General features: G+C 38.1%; 1 protein-coding gene and 1 long non-coding RNA gene across 16 annotated transcripts in view; one reads left to right on the top strand and one right to left on the bottom strand.

Annotated features, from left to right (window-relative positions):
- The window catches only part of LOC119694786, a 97,805-nt gene that overhangs the window by 4,800 nt on the left and 66,300 nt on the right, over positions 1 to 26,705 (bottom strand). The gene's annotated exons all lie outside the window — the stretch shown is intronic.
- The window catches only part of LOC105384109 (titin), a 92,743-nt gene that overhangs the window by 1,210 nt on the left and 64,828 nt on the right, over positions 1 to 26,705 (top strand). For 14 of the 15 annotated variants that reach the window (XM_048632392.1, XM_048632403.1, XM_048632393.1 and 11 more), the window contains exons 2-12: positions 9,630 to 11,289; positions 12,058 to 12,287; positions 12,375 to 13,739; positions 13,918 to 15,783; positions 15,875 to 16,018; positions 21,112 to 21,516; positions 21,721 to 22,119; positions 22,205 to 22,600; positions 22,827 to 23,627; positions 23,736 to 23,987; positions 24,088 to 26,591. In XM_048632392.1, the coding sequence (XP_048488349.1) occupies positions 9,630 to 11,289; positions 12,058 to 12,287; positions 12,375 to 13,739; positions 13,918 to 15,783; positions 15,875 to 16,018; positions 21,112 to 21,516; positions 21,721 to 22,119; positions 22,205 to 22,600; positions 22,827 to 23,627; positions 23,736 to 23,987; positions 24,088 to 26,591 (10,022 nt within the window). Of the gene's footprint in view, positions 1 to 9,629; positions 11,290 to 12,057; positions 12,288 to 12,374; positions 13,740 to 13,917; positions 15,784 to 15,874; positions 16,019 to 20,380; positions 20,705 to 21,111; positions 21,517 to 21,720; positions 22,120 to 22,204; positions 22,601 to 22,826; positions 23,628 to 23,735; positions 23,988 to 24,087; positions 26,592 to 26,705 lie in introns of those variants that run through there. The other variant, XM_048632397.1, reaches the window with a different exon arrangement.

The raw sequence follows: 26,705 nt of genomic DNA, 5'->3' as shown, positions 1-26,705 counted from the left end.
TAGTAATATTGTAAAAAAAAGTAGCGTGATGCGTGCGTCTCAGCGAGTGAACACGCGCTAAACGACATATCAACAGGAGCCGGGCGGAGAAACGCACACTTAATCAAGTGGAATGCAACGGAGACTCGAGCTTTGATGGACAAGTGGAGGTGCTCGGGAGGGGTTCACCACTGCAATCAGATTTTCTACATAATATGGCTCATAACTCCAATTGGATAACTAACCCTACCCACCTATTGGAAAACCGTGAAAATCTTTTGATTACTACGTAATGCAATGCCCGCTGCAGCTTTTTACATGAATCAAAAGAACATCTAAAATAAATTAAAAAAATAAAGTAAAATTTCCATAGATCTTGACATCGGTGTCCACAAGATAGAAGGTGCCTTGAAAACCTTATGGTCGGTAAACTGTTGAATATACGAATTGATCCAAAATAGAAATCCAATATAAGTATATGAGAATTAAAAGTAAATTACATTATTCGTATTACTGTAGTAGTATCTTAAAGAGAATTAGAAGAAATGCAGATAGCTACGTTTAGAAAATTAAATTTTAAAAAAATACTTTACAGATTATTGGAAAGTTGCAATCACAACATTAAGCAATCACAAAGTTGCAATCGCAGCATTTTCTCTTCGATGTTCAAATACTCTAAGCTTCCTTCCAAGAGTTAAAATTAAAGCAAATAATTACTAAATCATATAAGGCCTATCATAAAAACCTACCATAATAAAGTTTTGACAGTAATAATGTTAAAATTTCAGCAGTAACTTTTAATAAATAAGAAAATTGCAAAAAACTTAAGCAAGTAAAGATACAACATAACATCTAAATACATTCTACCTATATTATACACATACCTATGAATTATAATATAGGTAAATATTGACGTAACATTCACTAACAGTTGTTCAAACGAAACGAAAATGTATGTAGGTACCTATTAAAATAGAAATACAGGCTGAAAGTATAGGTATACAGAATATTTGACTGACGCACTTGTGTGAATCTTGATCGCAATATGTAAATGACATTTTAATAATAATGGATACAGATATGAAATGCCTTGTTTGTTTACCTTACACACATTCAAGATATGCGATAAGGAGTAAGGATAATGATACTGATCGAGTCGGTGGCGCGTCATTTTCTAAATGAGATAAATTGGAATGTAATGTTGCGCGCATCATGGCAGTAATCTGACGAGAGAGACTTGATGCAGCTGCAGATGCAGTCGTCGATGCACGCAAGTGCGGCAAGCGGGGGGGGACATGTTGCCTGTTTTTGCTCCAAGCAGTAATTGACAGTTTTCTATTTCAAACTACGACTGAGAATCATGGAATAATAGCACAATTATGCTCAGCTGCGAAAATTGCTCGATCGATGTTTTCACTTTCCTTGCGAGCGATGACACTCAATAGAAACGGCATTATACAGTCACGTCACGACGACGCTGCGTTTTTGTTGTAATCGAACAAATAACAGTAATCGGCAATCAATGAATAATTATGTAATGAAGAAGAATATCTCCGTATATAATTACTGAGATGTTTATTATGATAAAAATGAAATGATCAGAAATTCTTACCAGCAAATTGAGTTAGACAGTAAAAAATCTGAAGAAAGGCAGTAGCGCGGCGCCGACTTAATTTAAAATATTATCTTATTTAAATGCAGATTAATGGCTGACACGTAACCTGAAGTATACAATACAGTATTGAATACACGACCTATACTGGAATACCTCTACCGGCGCCGTGCTATTCATGCTGATGGTTCGTCTTATACTTGTAAATTGTTGCGTGAGGGCATTATTGGCCGGTATCGTGAGAGCCAGCACGAGTGTGGGCCCTAGCGAGGCGTGCCCGGAGCGCTCGCCTGCGCAGCGTGGCGTGTCGCTAGCTGTGTGTCGCACCGGTTCCGTCTACCGGTCAGCTAGTACATCAGATCTCCTCATTAGACCACCGTAACTGTTCTTCGTTGCGCTCCTTGCCCAACCATTATCTTTGCCAGCAAAAAAAAACATCTTAATCTCGCTATACATTAATAGATTAGCGGTTGTAGCGTGCGGACTTAATTACAGAAAAAAGTTGAGCCTCAAAATCGCATCAGCCTCTTCACTTGTCTGTCTTGATTACTGATGTCAAAGCGAAAGCACGCTGGCCACGTTCCCAAATATTATATCTGCATGAATGGGCAGAACTGATGAATGGGAGTTATTAGAAAGTATCCATGTTGATAATAGTTAGATACACAGTGCAGATAATGGTGGTCGACGGCGCGGCGGCCGAGCGGGCGGAGTCAGCTCTAACGATACATAATTGGAGTTAAACGAGCAGCAGAAACTGTTGCTTTACTTTTCCCTTTGCTATCTACCTCCGAATTTATATTCTGATAACAGTTATACCGTCTGGCAACACTTTCGCTGGGCTTGTTTCGTTTTTGTATGTAGTAGGTAGTTAGTAAAAGTTCGTCCTCTTAGGATAACCACTGTTTAAATAATTATACACTCGCGAGTAATGAAAAAGTTCCACTTGATATTGACGTTCCGTTTGTCAGTGGACCTTTTTACTACTTGGCTAGGTCGTTAGAGAGTACCTTTTTTACACCATTCGTGTATCGGTGGTATGAATGTAGAGTAAGGTTTTTAAGTAAATACGCAACCTTATTTAGTGCCAATTTCTCCATTGTCGGTTATCTAGCCGACCAGAGACCGTTCACCAATTATACGTCATCTCCATATAAAATTCTTGACAGATGTGTCAAAAGTCAACCACTAATACCTGTACCCGTATCACGAAAATTCGAGCTAACGAATAGAATCGAATGCGAGTGCGACTATTGTCAACTTGACAGCACTTTCGAACACTTTTTACCTTTCGAATGAGTTTCGAAAAGAATGACCACAGAGTACATAATATTATTCTGACAATGACCTATGGAATGATAGCTGTCAAACTTTCGCAAATCTATACACCGCCATTTTGTTGTTGACAGGTTGACAGCACTTTCGAATAGACTATCGAATAGAATGTGCTGCGTTTTTTCCGGATCGCTCTACTGGTTATGCTCTAACCGACTAGGGAGAAATCGGCATTAAAGGGCACATTTAACTAATAATACGCCTAAAGTAAAGATACACAGAGTCCGCGTGGGGTGGCGGGGTGGGGGGTGTTATTCGGCATACACATGCGCAAGCGCCGCCGCGGGGGTCGCGGTCGCCACTCGCCATGAGATCGTCCTTCGGTCCTATATTTAGGCTCATTTACCTCCACATCACTTTCAACATTGTACACTGGAATGCAATAAGTAGAACACTTTAAAACTGCAATTTTACAAAAACTTTCAATGTAAAAAATCTAAAAAAAAACACTTAGTAACATTGTTTGCTACTATAACAAATAAAATAATGTTTAACAGAATTATCCATGATGGTATAAAAGTAGTTCGAAAGCATTTGAATTTGGCACACATCGTTAGCAACAGTAACTTTCTTGAAACAACATCTCATGGTAATGCAATAAAGTTTAGTAGTAATTTCATCGTTTTTTTTTAAATGTAGTTTATAGTTTTGGGACACATTTGATTTTACGAATAGTTCTATCACAGTACGTCTAGTACAGGTTTGATAGTTCGTCGAAAATAATAAAAGTTTCAGTTTTCTCACATACAAAGTGGCGCTTCTAGCGAAAACTATCATGAATTTGTTGACAGATGACAGATGTATGCAGGTGGCAGAAGAAATCCAACACTTTTTCGTCGACATCAATTGCATAACTCGTACTAGATGCCCAGTTAGGTGGAATTTCACCAAACATTAAACGTATTTAGTCGCCTGTCAAACGTTTGTCAGTTAGTACAAAATGTATTTAAATACGTTAAGCGTTTGGTAAAAGTGACCCTTCATATATTATATTATGTAGATAAGTCAGTTTGCATAGTTGTGTGATGTCATGTCTTGTGTAGCTATTGCGGCACGTTCGAAAACTACTGGTCGCAGGGTGTGCATTACCAACCAACCGCATAATATTTATCCAAAGTATTAGATATTCATGCCTTACGCGTACTTATAATATAATATATATATTCTGGAAATTATAATAAATTTACAGACTGTATAAAAATGGAGTCCTATTTACAGCCAACGAGCTTTTGTAAATTAAACTGTGTTTTAATACTCTGTTTTCATTCCGAAAACCGTAATTAACTAATGAATGTAAACATTAAGACCCACCATTATAGAAAACTTAATTGAAAAAATAAATATGTCGCGCCTACGCGTGTTTTGAAACTATACAAGGCCAGAACGCACCCATAGTGTACTAGCACTGTATAGTTTCAAGTGAAAAAAAATAATATTTTACTTGAAAATATACACGATTTGTGCGTACTAATCGCGTATACTTTCAAGTTGGGATTTACTGAATCGCACTTGAAAATATACATTGCTATTACGCATATTGCTTGATTGCGTACTTGTCGCATATAATTTATACCTACATGCTGATTCTAATTTACTTAACTATTTCGGTAAATGTAAATGACTACAATTGACTTGTTCTGCCTGTCATACCTATAAAATGATAATAAATGAAGATGAACAAGCTCTAATTTGATTGATAAATTGATATTTATAGCAATCATACTTGCAAGTAAGCATACCTACTAATATCTTATCATTTAAATGAATTAAGAGTAATACCTACTACACTCCTGAACGGATAAGACTAGCTTAATGACGCCGTCGGCAATATTAAAGTGCATTTAACAGCGCATCAAAATATTATTATAACCAACTAAAATAGTAAATTTTGATCAAATTTTAAATTTAATGGTTTAAAAAAATTAGGGTCATTTGGTGTTACTATAGACCTATTATAGACATATTTTCATCAAGTTTTGAATTCACCGTAATTGTCTTTTATGAATTGTTCTACACCCTCTCATGAGATAATTTTTACTATTAACAACTGTTCTACAGTTTAATATCAATTTACTTTTAACTTACGGTGTAAACAAAAAACACGTTACGAAATTAATGCCAAGTGCGGAATGATGATGCAATGTTTTGAAAGCAATAGACTTATTACTATTTCGCATGAAAGAAAGAGAGAGCAACAATTCAAAAGGGCTACCTGGTAACTTATCACGTATAGTTTCAAGTGCTCGCATTGCCGCTTGGCGCTTGAAAATATACACGATTAGTACGCAGTGGTAACTGCTGCAGTATATTTTCAAGCCATAATTTTGGCCCAACTTACTTGAAAATATACGCGATTAGTGCGTAATGGCCTTGTATACTTTCAAGTAAATCATGGCACCATTTTAATTTGAAAATATACGCGAGCAGTCCCAACCTCTGCGTTCTGGCCTTGTATAGTTTCAAAACACGCCGCGCCTACTTATGCATACAGCAATGAATAGATCATAAACAATAGACGAGGAAGATAATTTTTTGCTTAAGCAGTCAATAATGACTTTCATTTATCTCTACAAAGTGATGTTTGTTTGTTTTTGCTTTGGGTATCATCGGTGGCAAATACCTAGGTATAGGTAAACGGTATTAGTAGCGGTGCGCTGCAGCGGTCGTCTTTATATGGCGAGAACCCTGCTCAACGCAATAAGAAATGCAGTGCATTTCGCTTCCAATTTGAACTTTTTATCAGCTACATAAGATTTTAAATGCAATATAAACTTGTATAATATATGTGAGTGTTGAGAGTAATCTTACGAGACTTACTTACCTATGTGGGATATGTAGGTATGTGGTTAATTGTGTCGGATATAAAACTTTTCCGTGATTAAACAAGCGAGCAATGTAAAAGTTCCGGTGGCATAGCACCAAAATACTCCTAAACGGAAAAATTAACTTAATGACAGTTGACACCTACAATATTTAAGTATATATTTAACAGCGTACTTATCAGAATATTACCATTTAACGTTTAACGCGATTTAACCATTGGAGAATAAGGCTAGGAAATAAGAGAATAATATTTTCTTACAGCTGTTGTTCAGAAAGTTAGTAAGTAGACCTTCCAATTTACAACTTAAAAGTTTAAAACATGACTTTATGTTCGTGTCACATACCCAAAATACTTCTACATATCCATACATTTCTGCAATCAGGCATCGGGAGTGTTACGCTAGCATGCCAAAAAACGAACAAACGAGAGCTTCAATGCAATCGGTATGTTGACTCAGTTCAGAGCGTAGTGATTAGCACAGCAGCTTTCCGAAACTTCATTTATCGTTAGCTAGAATGAGCTCCCAGGCATCAGGGTTGAACTTACCGGCGACAAGTCCTCCTTATTGCTGCCATATGGTGGTAGCTGTGAATCATATTAGCGGTTACTCTTGACCTTTTAGCATTGTACGGAGCCCGAGCCCAACTTGTTGCTTAATATTCATACAAACTCTACATTTATACACTTATTTGTACATTTTAATGACCACCTTAAGTCTCGATATGGTTAACTGCTTTCATAAATATGGGTACAAACAACGCGATTCGATAAGTGAGAGATAACCTCTGTACTGTGCGAAATTAAGTAAAAAATTACGGCGGAGAGCTTCACAGTTTGACTGTGGTTCGATCGTAAAAACTATTAACGAATGAAATTCTAAATGCAAGCGTATTTTCAGTATTTTTTTCAGTGCAGATCAAAATATGAAACCAAATACATATATACATAAATAAGACTCAGAGTGTGTACAATTTCAGCACGTTTCATTACTACAGAATGGCTCTACACCGACGCCGACGTGCTTGTACAATAATGTATTTAGAATATTTAGATATTATTTATTAGTGTAAAGCCAGAAATATAATATGAGTAATATAGGGACATGTCACACACTGCCATCTAATCCAAAACAAGGCATAGCATTTGGGTCTCAGATAAACTTACACAGATAGGTACATACTCGTAGATTACATAGAATATACCTACTTAAATAGATGAACAACATGGACAGTCTCATCGCCCAAATATTTGCCCTTAACGGGATTCGAAACAGGGGCCCCGTGCCCAAGGAGCAGACTCACTATCACCTGTGATACAGTATACTCAAAACATAATGGTTAACAAAACCAATGTAGGTTATAGTAAATTGTTATATATATACGGTAATCAATAAAAAAAACCCAAAGCCATAATCACTAACTAACACTTTTAACCTACATACGAAATAACATCCAATGCAGCACTCATGCGATAGAGATATATTCTATTTTTGCGTTTCAGGTCTTGAGTTTGTATTGCATATAACTGAGTATATAAGGGTTGATATACATACATAGCGTGGCCAGAATACATAGTTAATAAATAGTAAAGCAAAAGGGAATGTTTAACTGCTCATGCTCTTACTGAACAATAGTTCCAATTCCAAATTCGGGAGAGAAGCGTTTTATTTTTTCGTTTTACATACACACATTATTGCCCACATCATTTTTTATATACCTACATACTATTATGTAAAAGTACAGTTTTTTCGCTTAAAATATTATTGGATTTGAATTAAAAATGAAAGTCTACCTTGTGTCAAAAAAAATGCTTAACAGTTTGTCTTCATTTAAAGTAAGATTAACATTATTATTATAAAAAAATAATTAAAGTCAAATTTAAGTCTAAAATTCCCACCCTCATAAATATTATTCCGGACGTTCTATACACGTGTACAGCAACTCAGCCTATAGCTTGCGTGCTAGAATTTGTACCTACCTACATATAATATGAAAAGTAGGCATACAGGAATAGCGGCACAGCTCAAGAGTGTTGGGCCACGTTGTTTCATAATTCTTAAATAACATCGCTCGGCCTACTGTCGGGAATGTTGGCAGCGTCCCAACTGACAGCTGGCTGCTAGAGAGATTCCAAAATCGTGCTAACATATTGCCGTTCAGACATTTAAGAGGGCCATTGTCATCATCGTCAAATTCATTAGATATCGATATCTCTCAGGGTTCGGAAGAAAAATGGGCCTTGTATGGTTAAATTGTGTGCGCATGTCAGCACGTGACAAATATATTAATTTTTGTCATTAAATTTTATACATAGTATAGTAGTAAACAGAACGATAATTAAAATAAAATTCCACCTATGTAAACAGGATAACGGGATGTAGAAAAATTCAGTTCAGTCGTTAAAATTTGTTTTGAATGGCCATCAGAGGGTTCCCTTCGGCTTACTAGGTATACCATATTGGCGACTAGAGCCATAACCTGAAAAAAAAAATACGTTTACATCGAACTTTAATTAATGTCCCCTCCAAGTCGAGCAAAATCAGCGGCACAGCCGTACCATCCTTTTCTTGAAGTAGTGCACCTATCGCGAACTTGTTTTGACAATGATTCAAATTGTATTGAATTTGACAATAATTATTAGTTACAACGATTTTTTTATTTAGTTTTGATTTAGATGGCTTGATTATTAACATTGACAATGCAAATGTAAATAACATTATTTAATTTGCTTGTAGATTGTAGGTTTGTAGGTATATCATATCCATCCGTATTATATTTAGAAACGTTAATATATTATAACTACTATTTCTTGGCTATTTTATTTTAATTATACAGCTGTTTATTAGATAAGTATAAGTTTACTTACCTAACAAAGTAGAGCTAGGGAATAACCAAAGTAACAAACCAACTACAAATAGAGACGATATATATTACAAGCTTAAATTTAAAAATGTGCTCATATCAGGAATAAATAAAGTCATATCTGACAAATGTCAGGATATTTTTTGTATACCTACAACTTGACCTTGACCTGAAAACGTAACCTTGAATGACGCAAACAACAACAGTAACTGAACCTCAGAAAAAGGCCGCTATTATTAAGAGACAGTGTATAAATAATACAGTTTCAACTTAGTATTAAATATGCCTCTTTGATCCTTATATTCTCATGAGTACGTGTGAAATTATCTTGCCAATATCATAAGATTATACGGGACCGGAATCAGGCGAGGGCCAACGCTTTCTGGTTCGATGTTGGAACCGGTCCTGGGGCGGCGACCGCAGCCCGACGTGAAATAACGCACCAGACTTCATTACTGATCCACCGACTTGCAACTATCACATCAGTGCATTCTACGTCCACCAATATGTATAACAACATAGTAGATTTTTAATTTTTACTCAATATTGCATAGGTACAATTACAAAGCAAAGCTTGCGCCTGCGCCGCTGAGCGAGACTTTACCAAAATGGCGAGCGTAACCAGATCTGAGTGTTGCGTACGAAAATAGCACGCGCGAATATCGGTCGCGCGTTGCGCTGACTCACCAGCACCCAGCTCACTGGAAACGTTACGCTCCACGTCCAGCGTCAGACATCTTCTTAATAATAAACATACAACCCCAATCTACTTTTAGACGGATGACATACATAATTATCTTAGTCATTGGCAAAGTTTGATTCTGACCTACTCGTTGCAATGTTACAGGTTGCAGGGCTCTGGCCTATGTACGCTGATTGTAAACTGAATTTTAAAATATAATGGATGGTAGTGATGCTTTGTAACATTGCAATATACGTTTAAGTTAAAAGTTAAACTTTCAATGTATTCTAGATTGAATGAAGCGGAATTTAATGTATTTATTTCTCTTTGTTGCAGTTGAGAGATCAGGGGAGCACTTACCGATCACTTCAGGTAGGGCTGGCGACCCTTCACCGCCCATTTTCGAACAGATATTCAAGAATGCAAGATTCGCACAAGGAGGCAATGCTAAATTCGAAGGAAAACTTAGAGGGAACCCCACTCCTGTCGTATCGTGGACGAGGAAGAAGGCCCCCTTAGTAGAATGCAATAAGTATAGTATGAGTTACAATGAGCAGACAGGGGACGTGTCCCTGCTGATCAAGCAGATCGGGCCCGGCGACGAGGGCGAGTACACCTGCACGGCCCGCAACCAGTACGGAGAGGCGATCTGCTCCGTCTACATCCAGCCGGAGGGCGTGGCGCTGCCGGCGCAGCAGTCGCACGCGCAGAGCAGCTACAGCCACCACAGCGAGACTGTCCAACACAAAGCGTATGCCACGCAACAAGGATACTCTTCCGAGCAAAGTCGCCAGTCCCAACAGAAGACTTCCTACACTAATGGAGCAGACTCCATTGAAGATTTTAAGGTGGACACGTTTGAATACAGATTATTAAGGGAAGTATCTTACAGGGAAACAATAACACGAAGGTACATTGGAGAAACTGACGTCCAGATCTCAACAGAAATCGACCGAACATTGGGCCCAGTTGCGCCGCCGAAGGTAGCGCAGAAACCACGCAACTCCAAATTGCAGGAAGGTGCTGATGCCCAATTCCAGGTCCAACTGTCTGGTAATCCCAAGCCTCGTGTCACGTGGTTTAGAAATGGACAAAGAATAGTCAACTCGAACAAACACGAAATTGTAACTACTCATAATCAAACTACACTTAGAGTGAATAATACACAGAAAAGTGATGGTGGCCACTACACATTATTGGCTGAAAATCCTAATGGATGCATTGTTACATCGGCATATCTTGCTGTAGAATCTCCTCAAGAAACATATGTGCAGGATCACAAATCTCAGTATTTAATGGATACTCAACAATTACAGACTGAAGAAAGAGTAGAAGTAAATGAAAAAGCTCTCGCTCCGCAATTCGTAAAGGTCTGCCAAGACCGTGACATCACGGAAGGTAAGATGACGCGATTCGATTGCCGCGTCACAGGCAGACCTTACCCAGAAGTTACGTGGTTCATTAACGATAAACAAATTATAGACGATTATAATCATAAGATCTTAGTCAATGAGTCAGGAAATCACGCTCTTATGATTACAAACGTACAACGAAGTGATAGTGGTATGGTGACTTGTATAGCACGAAACAAGTCAGGCGAAGCATCGTTCCAGTGTCGGTTGAATGTTTTGGAAAAGGAACAAGTGGTTGCTCCAAAATTCATCGAACGCTTCAGCACATTAAGTGTACGCGAAGGAGAACCAGTTTCGCTTAATGCTCGTGCTATTGGCACTCCCATACCAAGGATTACATGGCAGAAGGACGGTGTCCAAGTTATACCCAATCCAGAATTACGAATCAACATCGAGGGTGGAGCCTCGTCGCTGGATATTCCGCGAGCCAAGGCGTCGGATGCGGCATGGTATCAGTGCACAGCCCAGAACGTCGCAGGTTCCACCGCTACTCGGGCGCGGCTCTACGTGGAAGTACCGAAAGAGCCGCCTCCAGAGCAGAAGCGTCTGCATCTACCGCGCCCAACCAGAATTATCGAACCAGAGTAAGTAAATCATTGAATTTAAATATATCTACTAGGATTATTTCACTATTTATAAAGTAACTAGCTGTTCCCGCGAGCTTCGCTTCGCCTTAAAAATTTTCCCGTGGGAATTCCGGGATAAGAAGTAGCCTATGTTCTTTCTCAAGGTATTCTAATTTCTATATGTATTCCAAATTTCATTCAAATCCGTTCAGTAGTTTTGGCGTGAAAGAGTAACAGACAGACAGACAGACACAGTTACTTTCGCATCCTAATCCTAATCCTAACTAATATTATAAATGCGAAAGTAACTGTGTCTGTCTGTCTGTCTGTTACTCTTTCACGCCAAAACTACTAAACGGATTTGAATGAAATTTGGTATACATACGGTCTAAACCCTGGGAAAGAACATAGGCTACTTTTTATGCCGGAATTCCCACGGGAAAACTTTTTAAGGCGAAGCGAAGCGCGCGGGAATAGCTAGTTTATAATATTAGTTAGGATGCCAATAAATAATAGGACTACAAACTGTAAACTCTCATTGAAATTATAAAATTATCATCATTATATTTCTGGCCATGCTCTTTGTACTTTGTCTTACAAAATTTTCTAGGATTAAAAGCCAGTCTACATCCAGGATGTCAGCTTCATACATATAAAATTTACTTAAAATTTGGAGGCCAGCTTAACATGAAAGAGTAACAAATATCCGTATTAACAAACTTTCGCGTTTATAATATTAGTAGGATATTTAACAGATTATGGTCACATTTTTTTTTTTCATTTTAGGCCAGCGCCTGGTCCAGAAGTGATTTACTTAAGGCACGTAGAAAGGGCACGACCTTACATTCCTCAGGGTGAGGAAGACCGGGTTTATCCTCCGCCACAGTTTATTGTGCCCCTTCAGAGCATAACGCAAATGGAAGGTGGTAAAGTACACTTTGAAACCAGGATAGAGCCTGTTGGCGACCCAACTATGAAGGTAGAATGGTTGAGGAACGGAAGAAGCATCGAAGCAAGTAAGTGGCGTTAAAAATACAAATATAACTAAATATTTATAAGGTTTTTTGTATTTATACCAGTGCTTATTTTTTTAATGTTTTCAGGTTCAAGGTTTACATCAATATTCCGATTTGGATACATTTCATTAGATATGCTCAGCATCAACTTGCAAGACAGTGGTGAATACACTTGCAGAGCAATTAGCGCTACCGGTGCCGCTGAGACTAAAGCTGTGCTACAAGTCACACCAAGAGCGGTTATTGAAAGAACTAGCCAACATCCTGAAAGTTTGCAGTACATCCAACAGTTAGAAGACTACTCGAGGTATCAACACCAAGAGTCAGTCGAGGAACTTAGTTTGCAGAGGCCTCAGTTTATAAGGCCACTACATGATCTTGGTGAATTCCAAGAAGGTAGGAATGCGCATTTAGAAGCACAAATCACTCCCGTCAGTGACCCTACAATGAGAGTAGAATGGTACAAGGACGGCAGGCCGATCACAGCGAGCTCGCGAATCACGTCAATCTTCAACTTCGGTTACGTCTCCCTTAACATCATGCACCTACGGGCTGAAGATGCAGGTTCGTACACAGTGAGAGCTGTGAACAAGGCCGGTGAAGCTGTTAGTACTGCCAACATCAAGGTAGCGGCTAGAAGCACAGTTACCGGAGATCTCGGAATACCTGAACAGCGACGATACATTGAAAAGACTGAACAGTTAGAAGCTTATCAGCAACAACAGCACCAAAAGTATTATCAGGAAATGCCTGAGAGCACACAAAGACCTGAATTCAAAACTCCCATCAAGGATCAAATTAACATTAAAGAAGGAGGTTTTGCACACTTTGAAGCCCGTCTTGAACCAGTAGGAGACTCTACTCTGAGGGTCGAATGGTTAAAAGACGGTCGCCCAGTTGAGGCAAGTTCCAGAATCACAACATTCTTCAACTTTGGATATGTAGCATTGACAATTAAGTCTGTAACCATACACGATGCTGGTCATTACACGTGTCGTGCATACAATTCCTTAGGCCAGGCAACAACTAGTGCTCATTTAACTATTGTTACCAAGAAAGACATAATTGCAGAATCACAACATCCAGGTGGTTATGAAAAGATACAACATCTTGAAGATGCTAGTAAGTACTCCAAGAGGACTGATGAAGAAGTAAGAGTAACACAAAAGCCACGATTTTTGGGCCCACTCAAGGGAACAAACAAAATTGTAGAAGGACAAAGCGCACATTTTGAAGCGCGAGTAGAACCACAAAGTGATCTCACAATGACAGTAGAGTGGTACTTCAATGGTAGACAGATTACTACTGCCAATAGAATACAGACATACCATGACTTTGGTTATGTCGCACTAGATATTTCAAGCGTACGCGCCGAAGACGCAGGGACATACACAGTAGTTGCTAGAAACGCAGCCGGAGAAGCACAGTTATCCGCTTCAATGATTGTTGAGAGTAAGTGACTACACTACACATAAAATAAAATAAAAATTATTTTTTACGTTTTTACCCTTAAATCTAAAAAAATAACTCGTGTGTTTATGCAGATTATTTACATAATTAGGTATAAAAAACTGTCAAAATTGTATACAATGATGATTTCAGTTGTTTTACATTCAATTTATTTTTGCAGCTCGTTCCAGCATTGACACTTCCAGTATTCATCGAGGACTTTATGAAAAGACCAGGCAAATGGAGGAGTCTAAATTCGTGGAACCCATGTATCAAATTGAAGAGATATCGAAATCAAAGCCAGTCTTTGTACAGCCTTTATCAGATCCTCAGCCCGTCTCAGAGGGTAAAAATATTCATCTTGAGTGCAGATTAGAGCCAATGGGTGACCCTACAATGAGGGTTGAATGGTTCCATAATGGAAGATCCGTTACCGTAGGATCACGTTTCAGAACATACTACGACTTTGGATTTGTTGCATTAGATATCATTCATGCAACATCCACTGATTCAGGAGAATACACTGTCCGTGCTGTTAACCATTTGGGTTCAGCACACACCTCTGCAATGGTACGAGTAATCGAAAGATCTGATATATTGACAGAAACACAAAACGAACAATCTGTTGAGCAAATACAAATGCTTGAAGATGCTGCAAGACGTAGCAGACAAGTACAGGAAGATATAACCGTCATGCAGGCGCCACAATTTTCAAGAGCCCTGCATAATATTGAAACTGTTGAAGGTACTAATGTACATTTGGAATGCCGTCTTCAGCCAGTTGGGGACCCAACCATGAGAGTCGACTGGTTCTGCAACGGTCGGCCAATTAAAACTGGGCACAGGTTTAGGCCAGCATACGAATTTGACTACGTGGCGCTCGACCTTTTGAGTGTGTATCCAGAAGACTCAGGTGTTTACACATGTCAAGCTACAAACCAGCTTGGTGAAGCAGTAACATCTTGTGCTTTACGAGTTATTGCTAAAAAGGATTTGATATTTGAATCACAGCACCCAACTGGATTAGAAAAGATTCAGTATCTGGAAGATGCATCCCGTTACAAGAAATCAGAAGTGATTGACGAATCAGTTAACATTAAGCCACACTTCGTGACAAAACCAAAGTCGATTGACAATGTAGTGGAAGGCAACCACGTACACTTTGAATGCAAGCTTGAACCAGTCACTGACCCGAACCTGAAGGTTGAATGGTTTAAAAATGGTCAGCCTGTCACTATTGGACATAGATTTAGGCCGATTCATGACTTTGGCTACGTGGCTCTTGACATAATCGACCTAATCGCGGAGGATTCCGGTATTTACACTTGCAGAGCCGTTAATATGATGGGTACAGATGAAGTAAGCTGCCGCCTGTCTTGCCGAGGCACTGCTGATATTGTAAGAGGTACACAAAATGAGGCTGGGTTAGAACAAATCCAGCACCTAGAGGACAGATCCCGGTACCACCGTACTGATGTCATTGATGAGATGACAACGCAAGCACCAATATTTACAACTTCACTAAAGAACATTGAAATTAAGGAAGGGCAACGCGCTCACTTTGAGTGCAGATTGATTCCAGTATCTGATCCCACCATGAAAGTAGAATGGTATCATAATAACAAACCTTTAAAGAGCGGATCGAGATTCACAGAAACAAATAACTTTGGATTTGTTGCTTTAGACATTATGTCATGTTTGCCAGAGGACTCAGGTACCTATACATGCAGAGCAATCAATGCTTTGGGAGAAGCAGTTACGTCCGGAATCGCTATCGTACATTCCAAAAAATCCATTTATATGGAGTCTCAACACGAAGGAGCGTTGCCAAGATTGAACCAACTGGAAGATACTTCAAGATATTCAAGACCTTTGTCTTCAGCTCAAGAACCTGAGTCTATTACACAAGCGCCAGTTTTCACGATGCCTATGAAGGACATCAGAGTAGCCGAGAACCAAGCTGCCCACTTTGAAGCTAGGCTTATTCCTGTAGGAGACCCAAGACTACGAGTCGAGTGGCTACGTAACGGAGTTCCAATTGAAGCTTGTAAGTAATATACCATAATTAATATACCATATCATAATGTTTTTGTTATTGAGCTCTAAACATGTATATAATTAAACTTTACCTTTCTCAGCAAATCGTCTGACAACTATGCACGATTTTGGATACGTAGCATTGAATATGAAGTATGTAAACCCAGAAGATTCTGGTACATACACATGCCGCGCAATTAACGAACTTGGAGAAGCTGTAACATCTTCTACATTATTCGTACAGTGTAAGTATATCTTTTACCTACCTCAAATCAAATCAAATCAAATCAAATCAAATCAAATCGTTTATTTGTGAACATAGGTATTATTACAATAGATGTTTAAAAATATATATTATGTTGCGCTATGTTCTACACGTAGGTATACAATATTTTTTTTTTATTATTAAATTAGTACATGCAAGGAAATATACAATTCAAATTTTAAAAAGGGCATGCATTGTTTACATGGTTTGCTTGATTACCATTAATTCATTAAGAATACAAAATACAGTTTGTCAGTTAGATAAATATACTTAGTTGAAATTAAATACAAATAGGTACGAGTATAATGTCAACAATATTTTTATTTTATTTAATTACAATGACATGTCAGACATAAATTCTAAAACGGAGTAATAACATTTATCGATTAGAAGTTTAAAAAGTTTCTTCCTGAACTGTACAATGTCAAGATCTTTAATTATATTTGGTATTTTATTGAAAATTATTGGGGCCATGCAAGGTACATTATTTCGCATTAAGGTAGTTTTATATTTTGGTATACTTAGCCTATGTCTATGCTGAAAACGTGTTCTGTTTGAATATGTTTGGTGGGCTTTGGAGAAGAGAGAAGGATTGGTTTTTACAAATATAGCTACTTCATATATATATATATATATATAGAAGGCATCGTTAGTAGATTTAATCTTTTAAAATGAGGAGCACAGCTGTCGGTTGTTTTTAGTCCGCACATTGCTCTAACGCATCTCTTTTGGGCCCTAAACACGACGTCCTTATCAGTGCAGTTGCCCCAGAAAATTATCCCGTATCGTATGTTCGAAGATACAAAACCATGGTACGCATTCAAAGCTGTGTCAAGACATACAATTTTACTTAGTTTATGTAGCAGGTATGCATACTTACTAAGTCTTTCGCACACTTCTTTTGCATGTCCTTTCCATGAAAGATTACTGTCCATTATGAGACCTAGAAACTTGGTTTCTTGTACTTCTTCAATCTTAATGCCGTTATATTCAATATTTAAGTCACAGTTGATTTTCCTTTGATGAAATTGTATTATTTTAGTCTTATTTAAATTCGCGATTAAGTTATTATTATTAAGCCATGTCATTATTTCTTCTAAAGTGTAGTTAATTTTGTTTTCATATAAATTTATATCGGTACATTTTATTATGGCAGTGCTGTCATCAGCAAATAGCACCATTGGATGTGATACGTTATTAGGTAAGTCATTGATGTATAAGAAATATTTTATTTCCTCTTTGTTTTCAGGATTGATTCTGGTTATTTGTGTGTACTGACATCTTTCACTTAAATATGATTTTATAAGATTGAGTACGTTGCCTCTGATTCCATAACACTCTAATTTGCGTAATAATATGTTATGGTCCACATAGTCAAACGCTTTAGTCATGTCCATATAGATTGCGCTAACTGGGTTCCTTACATCCACATTACAGAGAACCATAGTGACTAGATCATAGATTGCCATATTTATATTTTTATTCTTTCTAAACCCTTTTTGCTCGTTAATGAGAATGTTGTTTTTGTCAATAAAGTTAAGTTTATAAATGATCTATATATCACTTTTTCGAAAACTTTCGAGAGAATTGGAATAAGTGCTACAGGTCGGTAATATTTCATTTCTTCCTTATCCTCTTTTTTAAAAATGGGTATAATCACGACTGGTTTCAGCGCATCTGGAAATACACCTTTAGCAATACAGTTGTTAAAAATGTGTGCAAGATGTGGTGCAATAAGTTCTGCTGTAATTTTTAGAATTTTTGTATGTATGCCGTCGTAGCCAACACTGTTTTTATTTTTTAAAGATTTTATTACTTTGACAATCTCTTCAGTCCCAGTTGGTGACATAAATATTGACTGTGGGTAATTATTTACATTCTTCGCCGTATTTGTCATGTCAGAGTCAGTCTGTTTCGGAGGATTTATTTGGTCAATGAAAAAATTATTAAATGCATTGGCAATGTCTTCTGGTTTAGTCAGTATAACTTCGTCATTTTTTATTCTATTTATTGAGTCGTGTGGAAAGTTATTTTTATTTTGATTAATGATTGACCAACTGGCTTTTGATTTATTTTCTGACGAGTCTATGAAAAAGTTGTTCTGTGATCTCTTAGTAAGCCTTATAATTTTTTTGAATCTTTGTGAGTATGTTTTTAATCTTGTTTTGTTTTCTGGAGTTGGTTTCTTTCTATATTGCCAAAGAAGTTCTCTCTGTTTTTTGCTACATACTTTGATACCCTTTGAGATCCACTTTTGTTTTTTGTTGATTTGAATTTTGACATATTTGTATGGGAAGCATAAATTGTAGAGAAGTAGGAAAATTTCCAAAAATGCATTGAAAGCCTTATTACAGTCGTCGGTTTCGTATACATCTGAAAATGATATACTTCCTAAATGTCTATTGAATTTGTTTATGTTTTCTATACTGTAGTCCCGCCTTTTTACTTTCCAGAATTTTAATTTACAATGTTTTATTACTGGAATTTTTAACAGTTGTGCCGTATGGTCAGATAAACCAAAGTCTAATACTTGGCTCATTGCACCCCTTTTTATGTTGTGAGCAAAATTGTCCAAGCATGTTTTACTAATTAATCTCGTGGGTTCGTTTATTTGTAAGACAAGATGGTACCCCAATAGAAAGTTTTCAAATTGTTTTGCGGTGTTACTTTTCTTTAGTCTATCGATGTTAAAATCTCCGCACATAACAATTTTTTTATCACAATTTTTGCATAGATTGTTAAGTATTATTTCAAGTCTTTCATAAAATATACTGAGATTTATACTGCGTTGTTGACTTTTCGGAGCTCTATAGATACATAAGACAATTGTATTAAGATTTGTAAGCTCGACAGCGCAACATTCTACAAGACCCAGAACTGACAGTTTTGAAATGGATGATAGCTCTTTGAAAGGTTGGTCGTTCTTTACAAGGATACATGCGCCCCCTCGTTTTGTTTTTCGAGAGAATTGAGCTGCGAGTCTATAATTAGGAACTGCTATCAATCCTTCCTGCCCTGATACAATATTGTGTTCTGTAATGCAAATTACATCTACTGTCGAACCTTGAGACATTAATTCATTTAAATATATTGTGAGTAAATCTGACTTATTACTAAGACCTGCAATATTCTGATGAAGAATTATCATATGTTTACATGCGAAATAACTCAGTGGCCAGTCCAGGTGCGGGTTCGCTGTCCTTAGTTTCTTCAGTATTGCAGTCTAATATCTGAACTATTAAATCATGTAGATTCTTCATTATTACATTTATGCCTTTACTGTTAACTGTCCCTCTTCGGTGGTCAAACATTTTAGCGTTATATGTCAGTTCTAAGTTAGAGTCAAGGATATATGCGTATTCATAGGTTGCCACATCCAGCCATAGAAGGTTGTTGAAGGTTTCTATCCTATAATTAAACATTGTTTTATATTGGGCACATTGGTATGTTGGCAAGCAGATGATAAAGTTCGTGTGTTGAAATTTCTGTAACGTTGACTTTATTAAGTTCACGAGGTGAGCATAGTTGTTAGTCTCTATGAAATCTTGCTCACCGATCATTATCACACAAAAGTCTTCATTTGTGAGATTTTTTACACTGTGCTCTATGCCTGTTAGTAAGTTCTCTACACCACAGTTCGTTTTCAAGTAATGGTAAATCTTTTTATTACTTTGAAATGTTGCTTCAGCTGTTTCTAGTACATGACTGTTTCTATTTGTACTTAAGATACTTATTTTATGTGTAGTATTCGTTGTAGATAACTTGTTGTTTGAGGTTTTTTTTATGTAATTTTCAGAGTCAATTCTAGTCTTTCTATTTTCTTCCGTTTTTTTCGTGTCCTGGTTTGTTGTTTCTATATCAGTTAGATATACTAAAGTCTGAGTAGTTTTAGCTTTGCAGTCATCGACCTTAAGTGCATTTTTGCTAGGCGTCCTAGTATGTGTAGATGACTTTGGTTTTTGGGGTGTAGAATATTTCGACAATTTTTTTAATAGCTCATACTTTTTTCTGAGTGCCTCTAGTTCCGAAGTCAGACTTGCATTTTCTAATGATAGTTCTTTAACCTCGTTGTGGGCTATAGCTAGCTGTAGTTTAAGTTCTTCTACTTGTGTGTTGACTGTTGTGTATCACTTTCATCGTCAGATATATTAGGTAAGCTACATGAGCTGCCATCTATTATTTGGGAAGATGTATCATTGTCTGCTTCGTTTTCCGTTTCTGATTTAGTTCGTGCACCACGACGAAACGTGATATTACCGAAAAATGACATTTTTTCAATTTGATTTAGTGTCTCTTGCGTATATCAGTTTAATTATTTTTTTTTTCTTCAGTTATCGTCATATAACCTGCATATACAGCAATATTTTTCCCATCAATTAATTTTATTCCGTGTAATGGAACGTTTAAGTTGGAATTATTTATTTCATATGGCAACAATGTACTTGTCAGCTTGTCATATTCTGTGATGTCATTCGATCAAATGTCAAAATTGTTGTGCTTTGCGCTTGCGCACGATGTTGGAGTTTTATTGGTCCTTTATTTTGAAAAACGAATATGAATTTCAAAATTTACCCGTTTACATTGATTATCAGCGAAAACTTTATCATAATATAGTCGGCTTCAGTGTTATTAAGTGATATAAAATGTCGGGAACTCACTCGCACAGGTTAGTTGAAAGATTCTCGATAGGTTTCACAACTTGATGATAGAAAAAATTAAATATTTTCTATTTATTTGTGACTGAGGTACACAATAACAATGTTTACGTTTTGGCGTCACAGACCAACCCCTCAGCGTACCTCAGCGTACCGATGCTTACGACTATAATCCCTTTATCTTATTTTTTACTTTTTTTAATAGATTTTCACTATATCTTCATTAAATTGTACTCACGGTATAATAGTACTAGAATTTAAAATGGCTGGTTGTGAACCCACATCCCCATGAATAAGAGCCGAGACCTTATTCGTTATCCCAGCACGAGACAAATTTTTTAAATGATAAATAAGTAGAATAAAAAAAAAAGTAGATTAGAAATATTATTGTGATTAAAATTATCCAATGTTATTCCAGCTAAAGCATCTTTACAATTCGAGTCACAGCACGAGAGTGCATTGGAGAAGATTCAGCAACTGGAGGACACGTCGAGATACACTCGACGGGAGGAGGTAGACATGGACATCATCAACATGCCACCTCGATTCATCACACAACTAAACGGACCTTCCAAGCTGATCGAAGGCCAGAGCGCTCACTACGAGTGCCGCATTGAGCCATACCCAGACCCGAACATGAGGGTAGAGTGGTACTTCAACGGAAAGGTACTGCAAAGTGGGCACCGATACAGAACTGCCTACGACTTCGGATTTGCAGCTCTTGATATCCTCACTGTATACGGCGAGGACTCTGGCGAGTACACCTGCAAAGTAATCAACAACTTGGGGCAGGCCACATCGTCGATCAAGTTGAACGTTCAATGTGAGTATTCTCATTTTTAACCGACTTCGAAAAAAGAAGGAGGTTCTCAATCAGTCTATATTTTTTTTATATATATTTTGTATATGATTGACTCATACTCCTACTATCTTTCCTAGTATCATAAAAATAAGTTGATTACATACATTATATTAATCTGAACGTTGACAGCATTTACTTAAGTATACCACTCTTTTGTTCTTATAGCTAAGGAGTCTATCATACGGGACACGCAGCATGAAAGCGCACTGGAAAAAATTCAATACCTAGAAGATGACAGCAGGAACAGGCGTATTGTTCGCGATGAAAGCTTTATTGCGGAAAAACCACAGTTCGGAAAGCCTCTAAAGAACGCTCAGGTAGCTGAGGGACACTTAGTGCACCTGGAGGCCACGCTGACTCCGGTCAATGACCCTACGATGCGTGTGGAGTGGTACTGCAACGGTACACCTATTCAACAAGGTCATAGATTTAAGACCACATACGACTTTGGATACGTAGCCTTGGACATACTGTACGCGTATTCTGAAGACACCGGCACTTACATGTGCAAAGCCACTAATGCTGTCGGTGAAGCAGTAACTACAAGTTCTGTCAAAGTTGATGGTAAATATTTTTTTCATTTTGTGCTATCTATATTGGTTATTTAAAACTAGGTCGGTACTTATTTAACATTCCTTCAAATTTACAGCGAAATCTGGTCTCTACTTGGATACATTGGATGAACAAAGATTAAAGAAGATTCAAGAGTTGGAAAGCTATGAAAGACCGAAAACAGTAGAAGAAGAGAAGCCTGGTCAGCGACCGGTATTCTTAACTGCCCTGACAAGTCTTGAAAATCTCAAGGAAGGTGACAGGGCTCACTTTGAGTGCAGAGTAGAACCCATTAACGATCCAGACCTAAAGGTTGAATGGTTCCTGAACGGAAAGAAGATCAGGGCCGGTCATAGATATAGAACAACTCATGACTTTGGTTATGTTGCATTAGACATCCTGTACACATATTCTGAAGACTCCGGAACTTACATGTGTAAAGCAACAAACAAACTAGGCGAAGCGGTTAACACATGCACGTTGAAGGTTGCAGGTATGGTTTAACAAAGTTGTATTTTAGATACCTACATACTTACTAAATAGCTTATTACTTCAATTACATCATCATCATCATCATAAGCCCGTAATCGTCCATTGTTGGACATAAACTTATCCCAAGGAACGTAACTATATTCAGTCCTAACCTAACATTACTCCCATTGTCATATTTATAAAATGAATATAGGCTGTGGTTTCTAATATTTTTCTTTGTATTTCAGGGCACAGAAGCATTATTTTAGATACTCAGCATCCTAATGGCCTTGAAAAGATTAGGAAACTTGAAGCTCAAGGACACAGCACAAGGATGGAAATTGAAGAACCAACCATCACTCCACCACTATTTGTAACGGAGCTGAGGGGAACTACCCATGTGTGCGAGGGCCAGACGGCTCACTTCGAATGTCAAGTGGAACCGGTGCATGACCCGAACTTGCGCATTGAATTCTACCACAATGGTAAAGCCCTGCAATCTGCTTCGCGATTCCATATCACTTTTGATTTTGGTTATGTGTCTTTGGATATCCAGCACTGTGTGGCTGAGGATGCAGGCGAATACTCCGTCAAAGCTATTAACGCTCTTGGACAATGCACCTCTGCTATATCCATGACAGTAACCGCAAAAGGCAGTATTATAATGGAATCTCAACGTCCTGAAGGATTGGACAAAATTCGAGAGTTAGAGTCTCACGAACCATTCAAACGACCGGAAATCCCAGAACCGGTTACACGACAGAGGCCAGTCTTTACACAGCCTTTGCAAAATATTGATAACATTAAAGAAGGCCAGACTGCTCATTTCGACTGCCGCCTTATTCCTGTTGGTGATCCCACTCTTAAGGTAGAATGGTTCAGAAACGAAAAGTTGATTGAAGACAGCTCAAGAATAACAAAGACTCACGACTTCGGTTATGTTTCGATGACAATCACTCATGTTCGTGACGAGGACGAGGGTGTCTACATGTGCCGTGCCTCCAACTTGTTAGGAGAAGCAGTCACGACAGCAGCAATGAAAATAAAAAGTAAGCTAACTCATTCTTAAGAAAAACTATTTAAAAAAAAAAACTTAAACTATCTAAGTTATGTATTAATATGGACAGTATCTAACATATATGCTTAATATTTTGCAGCAAATGCGGCCATCCAATTAGATACCCAGCACCCTGAAGGAATGAAACAGATACAGCGGTTGGAGCAACCTCAGCGCGAACATGCTGAACAACCAGAACGTGAATTTGAGAAGCCAATCTTTACCCAAGTACTTACTGGACCCTCTGAACTTTGGGAAGGGCAACATGCTCACTACGAAGCCAGAGTGGTGCCTGTTGGAGACCCCAGCATGCGCTTTGAATGGTACATTAACGGCGTGGAGCTCAAAATGGGTAAGTTTCAGAATAATAGTACAATTACCTATCGATAAATATACATGATAGCAGGGAATCTAAAGTTAATATTTATTTATATTACATATTGACTTCGCAGGTTCAAGATTCCGCACAACGCACGATTTCGGATTTGTAACTTTGGACATAAACTCGGTAGTAGCCCAAGATGCAGGAGTTTACATATGCAAAGCTATAAACAGGGCTGGAAGTACAGTTTCAACTACTGCTCTGAAAGTTAAGACTAAATCTACAATTGTAGATGAAGCCATGAGGCCTGAGTCATGGGAACAAATTCAACTCAAAGAAGCTGCTATGAACAAAGTCCCCGAGATGTTTGTAGACACATCCGTGCAACAAGCACCTATCTTTACTACTCATTTGAAGAGCTTTGACAAGCTTGTTGAAGGACAACATGTCTATTTAGAAGCTCAGGTAGAACCCAGGACCGATCCAAACCTTAGGATTCAGTGGTTCAAGAACGGAATATCACTAACCTCTGGTTCTAGATTAAAGAGTGCCTTTGATTTTGGTTTGGTAACATTATCCATTAATGGTTTGAGGATTGATGACTCAGGTATTTACACATGCAAAGCAACTAATCTTATGGGAGAAGCAGTATCCACAGCTTCAGTCAAGATTGAAGACCGTCATTGGCTGCTTGGTGACTCAATACACCCAGAAGCTTTAGATAGAATCGGGGCTTTGGAACAACCTAAGGGTACAAAACCTGAAACTCCAGAACCCGTATATGAAGTACCAGTATTTATTTCACATCTCAATAACATCGTATGCAAGGAAGGTGACAATGTCCACTTTGAATGCAATGTGGAGCCATCCAGAGATCCAACACTGAAAGTTGAATGGTTCTACAACAACAAGCCTCTTCCTTCTGGTTCAAGATACAAGAGCGTGCACGATTTTAGCTATGTTTCTTTGGATATGGTTCACACTTATGAGAAGGACTCCGGAATATACACATGCAAGGCAACTAATAGTAAGGGATCTGCTACCACATCTGGTTCACTAAGATGCTCAGGTGACAAGAATATTTACTTAGACACACAGCACCCTCAAGGACAAGCTGGCTTAGATGCTGTCGAACAGGCCGAAGAAGCTAGGGCTGCCAAGGGTAGAAAATCATCCCTTCCTGATGCAGACTTCCCGAAACCAGAGTGGGTGGTCGAAATAACTTCAGAACAGCAAATTGTTGAAGGTCAAGCCCTGCACTTTGAAGGTCAAGTAGAACCTAAGAATGATCCTCACTTAACAATTGAATGGTACTTCAATGGAAAAGCTTTGGAACAAGGATCCAGATTCAAACTGACAAGCGATTTTGGTTTTGTAACGCTTGACCTTATTGATGTGTACGAACGGGACAGCGGAATTTACACATGCAAAGCATACAACAAGAAAGGAGAAGCATTCACTTCTTCTTCTGTGGTCTGTATAACAAAGGAAGATCTCATCGAAAGAACACAACATCCTAAGGGTACTGAAGGATTAGAGAAGATTCAGAACCTGGAAGAGTCTCTGAGGCGTGAGCCAGGACAAAAGCCTGATGATGATTCCGGTAGAGCACCCGAATTTGTTACAGTATTCCAAGACATTACAGATATAACTGAAGGTCAAATAGCACATTACGAAGCTTCCTTGATACCTACTGGTGATCAAAGCATGGTCATAGAATGGTTCTACAATGGCAAATGTATTGAAGCAAGCCATCGAATTCGAACAGTTTATGCGTTCGGTATGGTTGTTTTAGAAATACTGGGAACTAAGATTGCTGATTCAGGTATATATTCTTGTCGAGCTACTAACAAGTGGGGACAAGCTGAAATCAGTGTAAAATTAGAATGCGTAGACAAGAGCAAAGGACAGAAACCCAAGTTCACAACACAGATTCAAAATATAGCTGGACTAAAGGACGGGCAATCGGCTCACTTTGAATGCACAGTTGTGCCAGTCGATGACCCAGAATTAAAGATAGAATGGTACCATAATGGCCAACCTCTCCGTCACTCGAATAGAATAAAAACTGTGTCAGACTTCGGTTTCGTAGTTTTAGACATAGCTTACACTCAAAATCACGATGCTGGCGAATATGTCTGCCGTGCATACAACAAGTATGGAGAAGATTTCACAAAAGCTACCATAGCGTGTTACGGCAGAGGAGGTGTATTTTTAGACAGCCTTCAACCAGATTCTTTGGCCAAGATCAGGGAGTTAGAAAGCCTCCATGGAGCACAACAGCAGGCACCTTCGACGCCATCTGCTGAGCCTCCGAAGTTCATTACACAAATTGCTGATGTGACTAAACTGATTGAAGGACAGAGTGCGCATTTCGAAGCTCGTCTTACTCCAGTTGATGATCCTGACCTAACAGTTGAATGGTTCTACAACGGCAAAAAGTTACCTCATGGACACAGATACAGAACATTCCACGATTTTGGTATCGTTATCTTGGACATTCTCTACTGTTACGAAGAAAATTCAGGCGTTTATGAATGCGTGGCTACTAACAAGTTAGGAAGAGACTCTACCAAGGCTACGTTAAAATGTGCATCGAAAGAAAGTTTGATCCTGGACTCGCAACTACCGCGGGTAAGCATTTCATATTTAATTAAATTTTTATAAGTGTAATATAATGATGTCTTGAAATGATTGGTTGGGAGCCCACGTTAAATACACAAACACCGTTTTGCTTTTTTTAACATA

This window comes from Plutella xylostella, chromosome Z (assembly GCF_932276165.1).
Source record: "Plutella xylostella chromosome Z, ilPluXylo3.1, whole genome shotgun sequence".
Classification (NCBI taxonomy): domain Eukaryota; kingdom Metazoa; phylum Arthropoda; class Insecta; order Lepidoptera; family Plutellidae; genus Plutella; species Plutella xylostella.
Note: the sequence above shows the minus strand (reverse complement) of the source record. Positions and strands in the feature narration are given on the sequence as shown.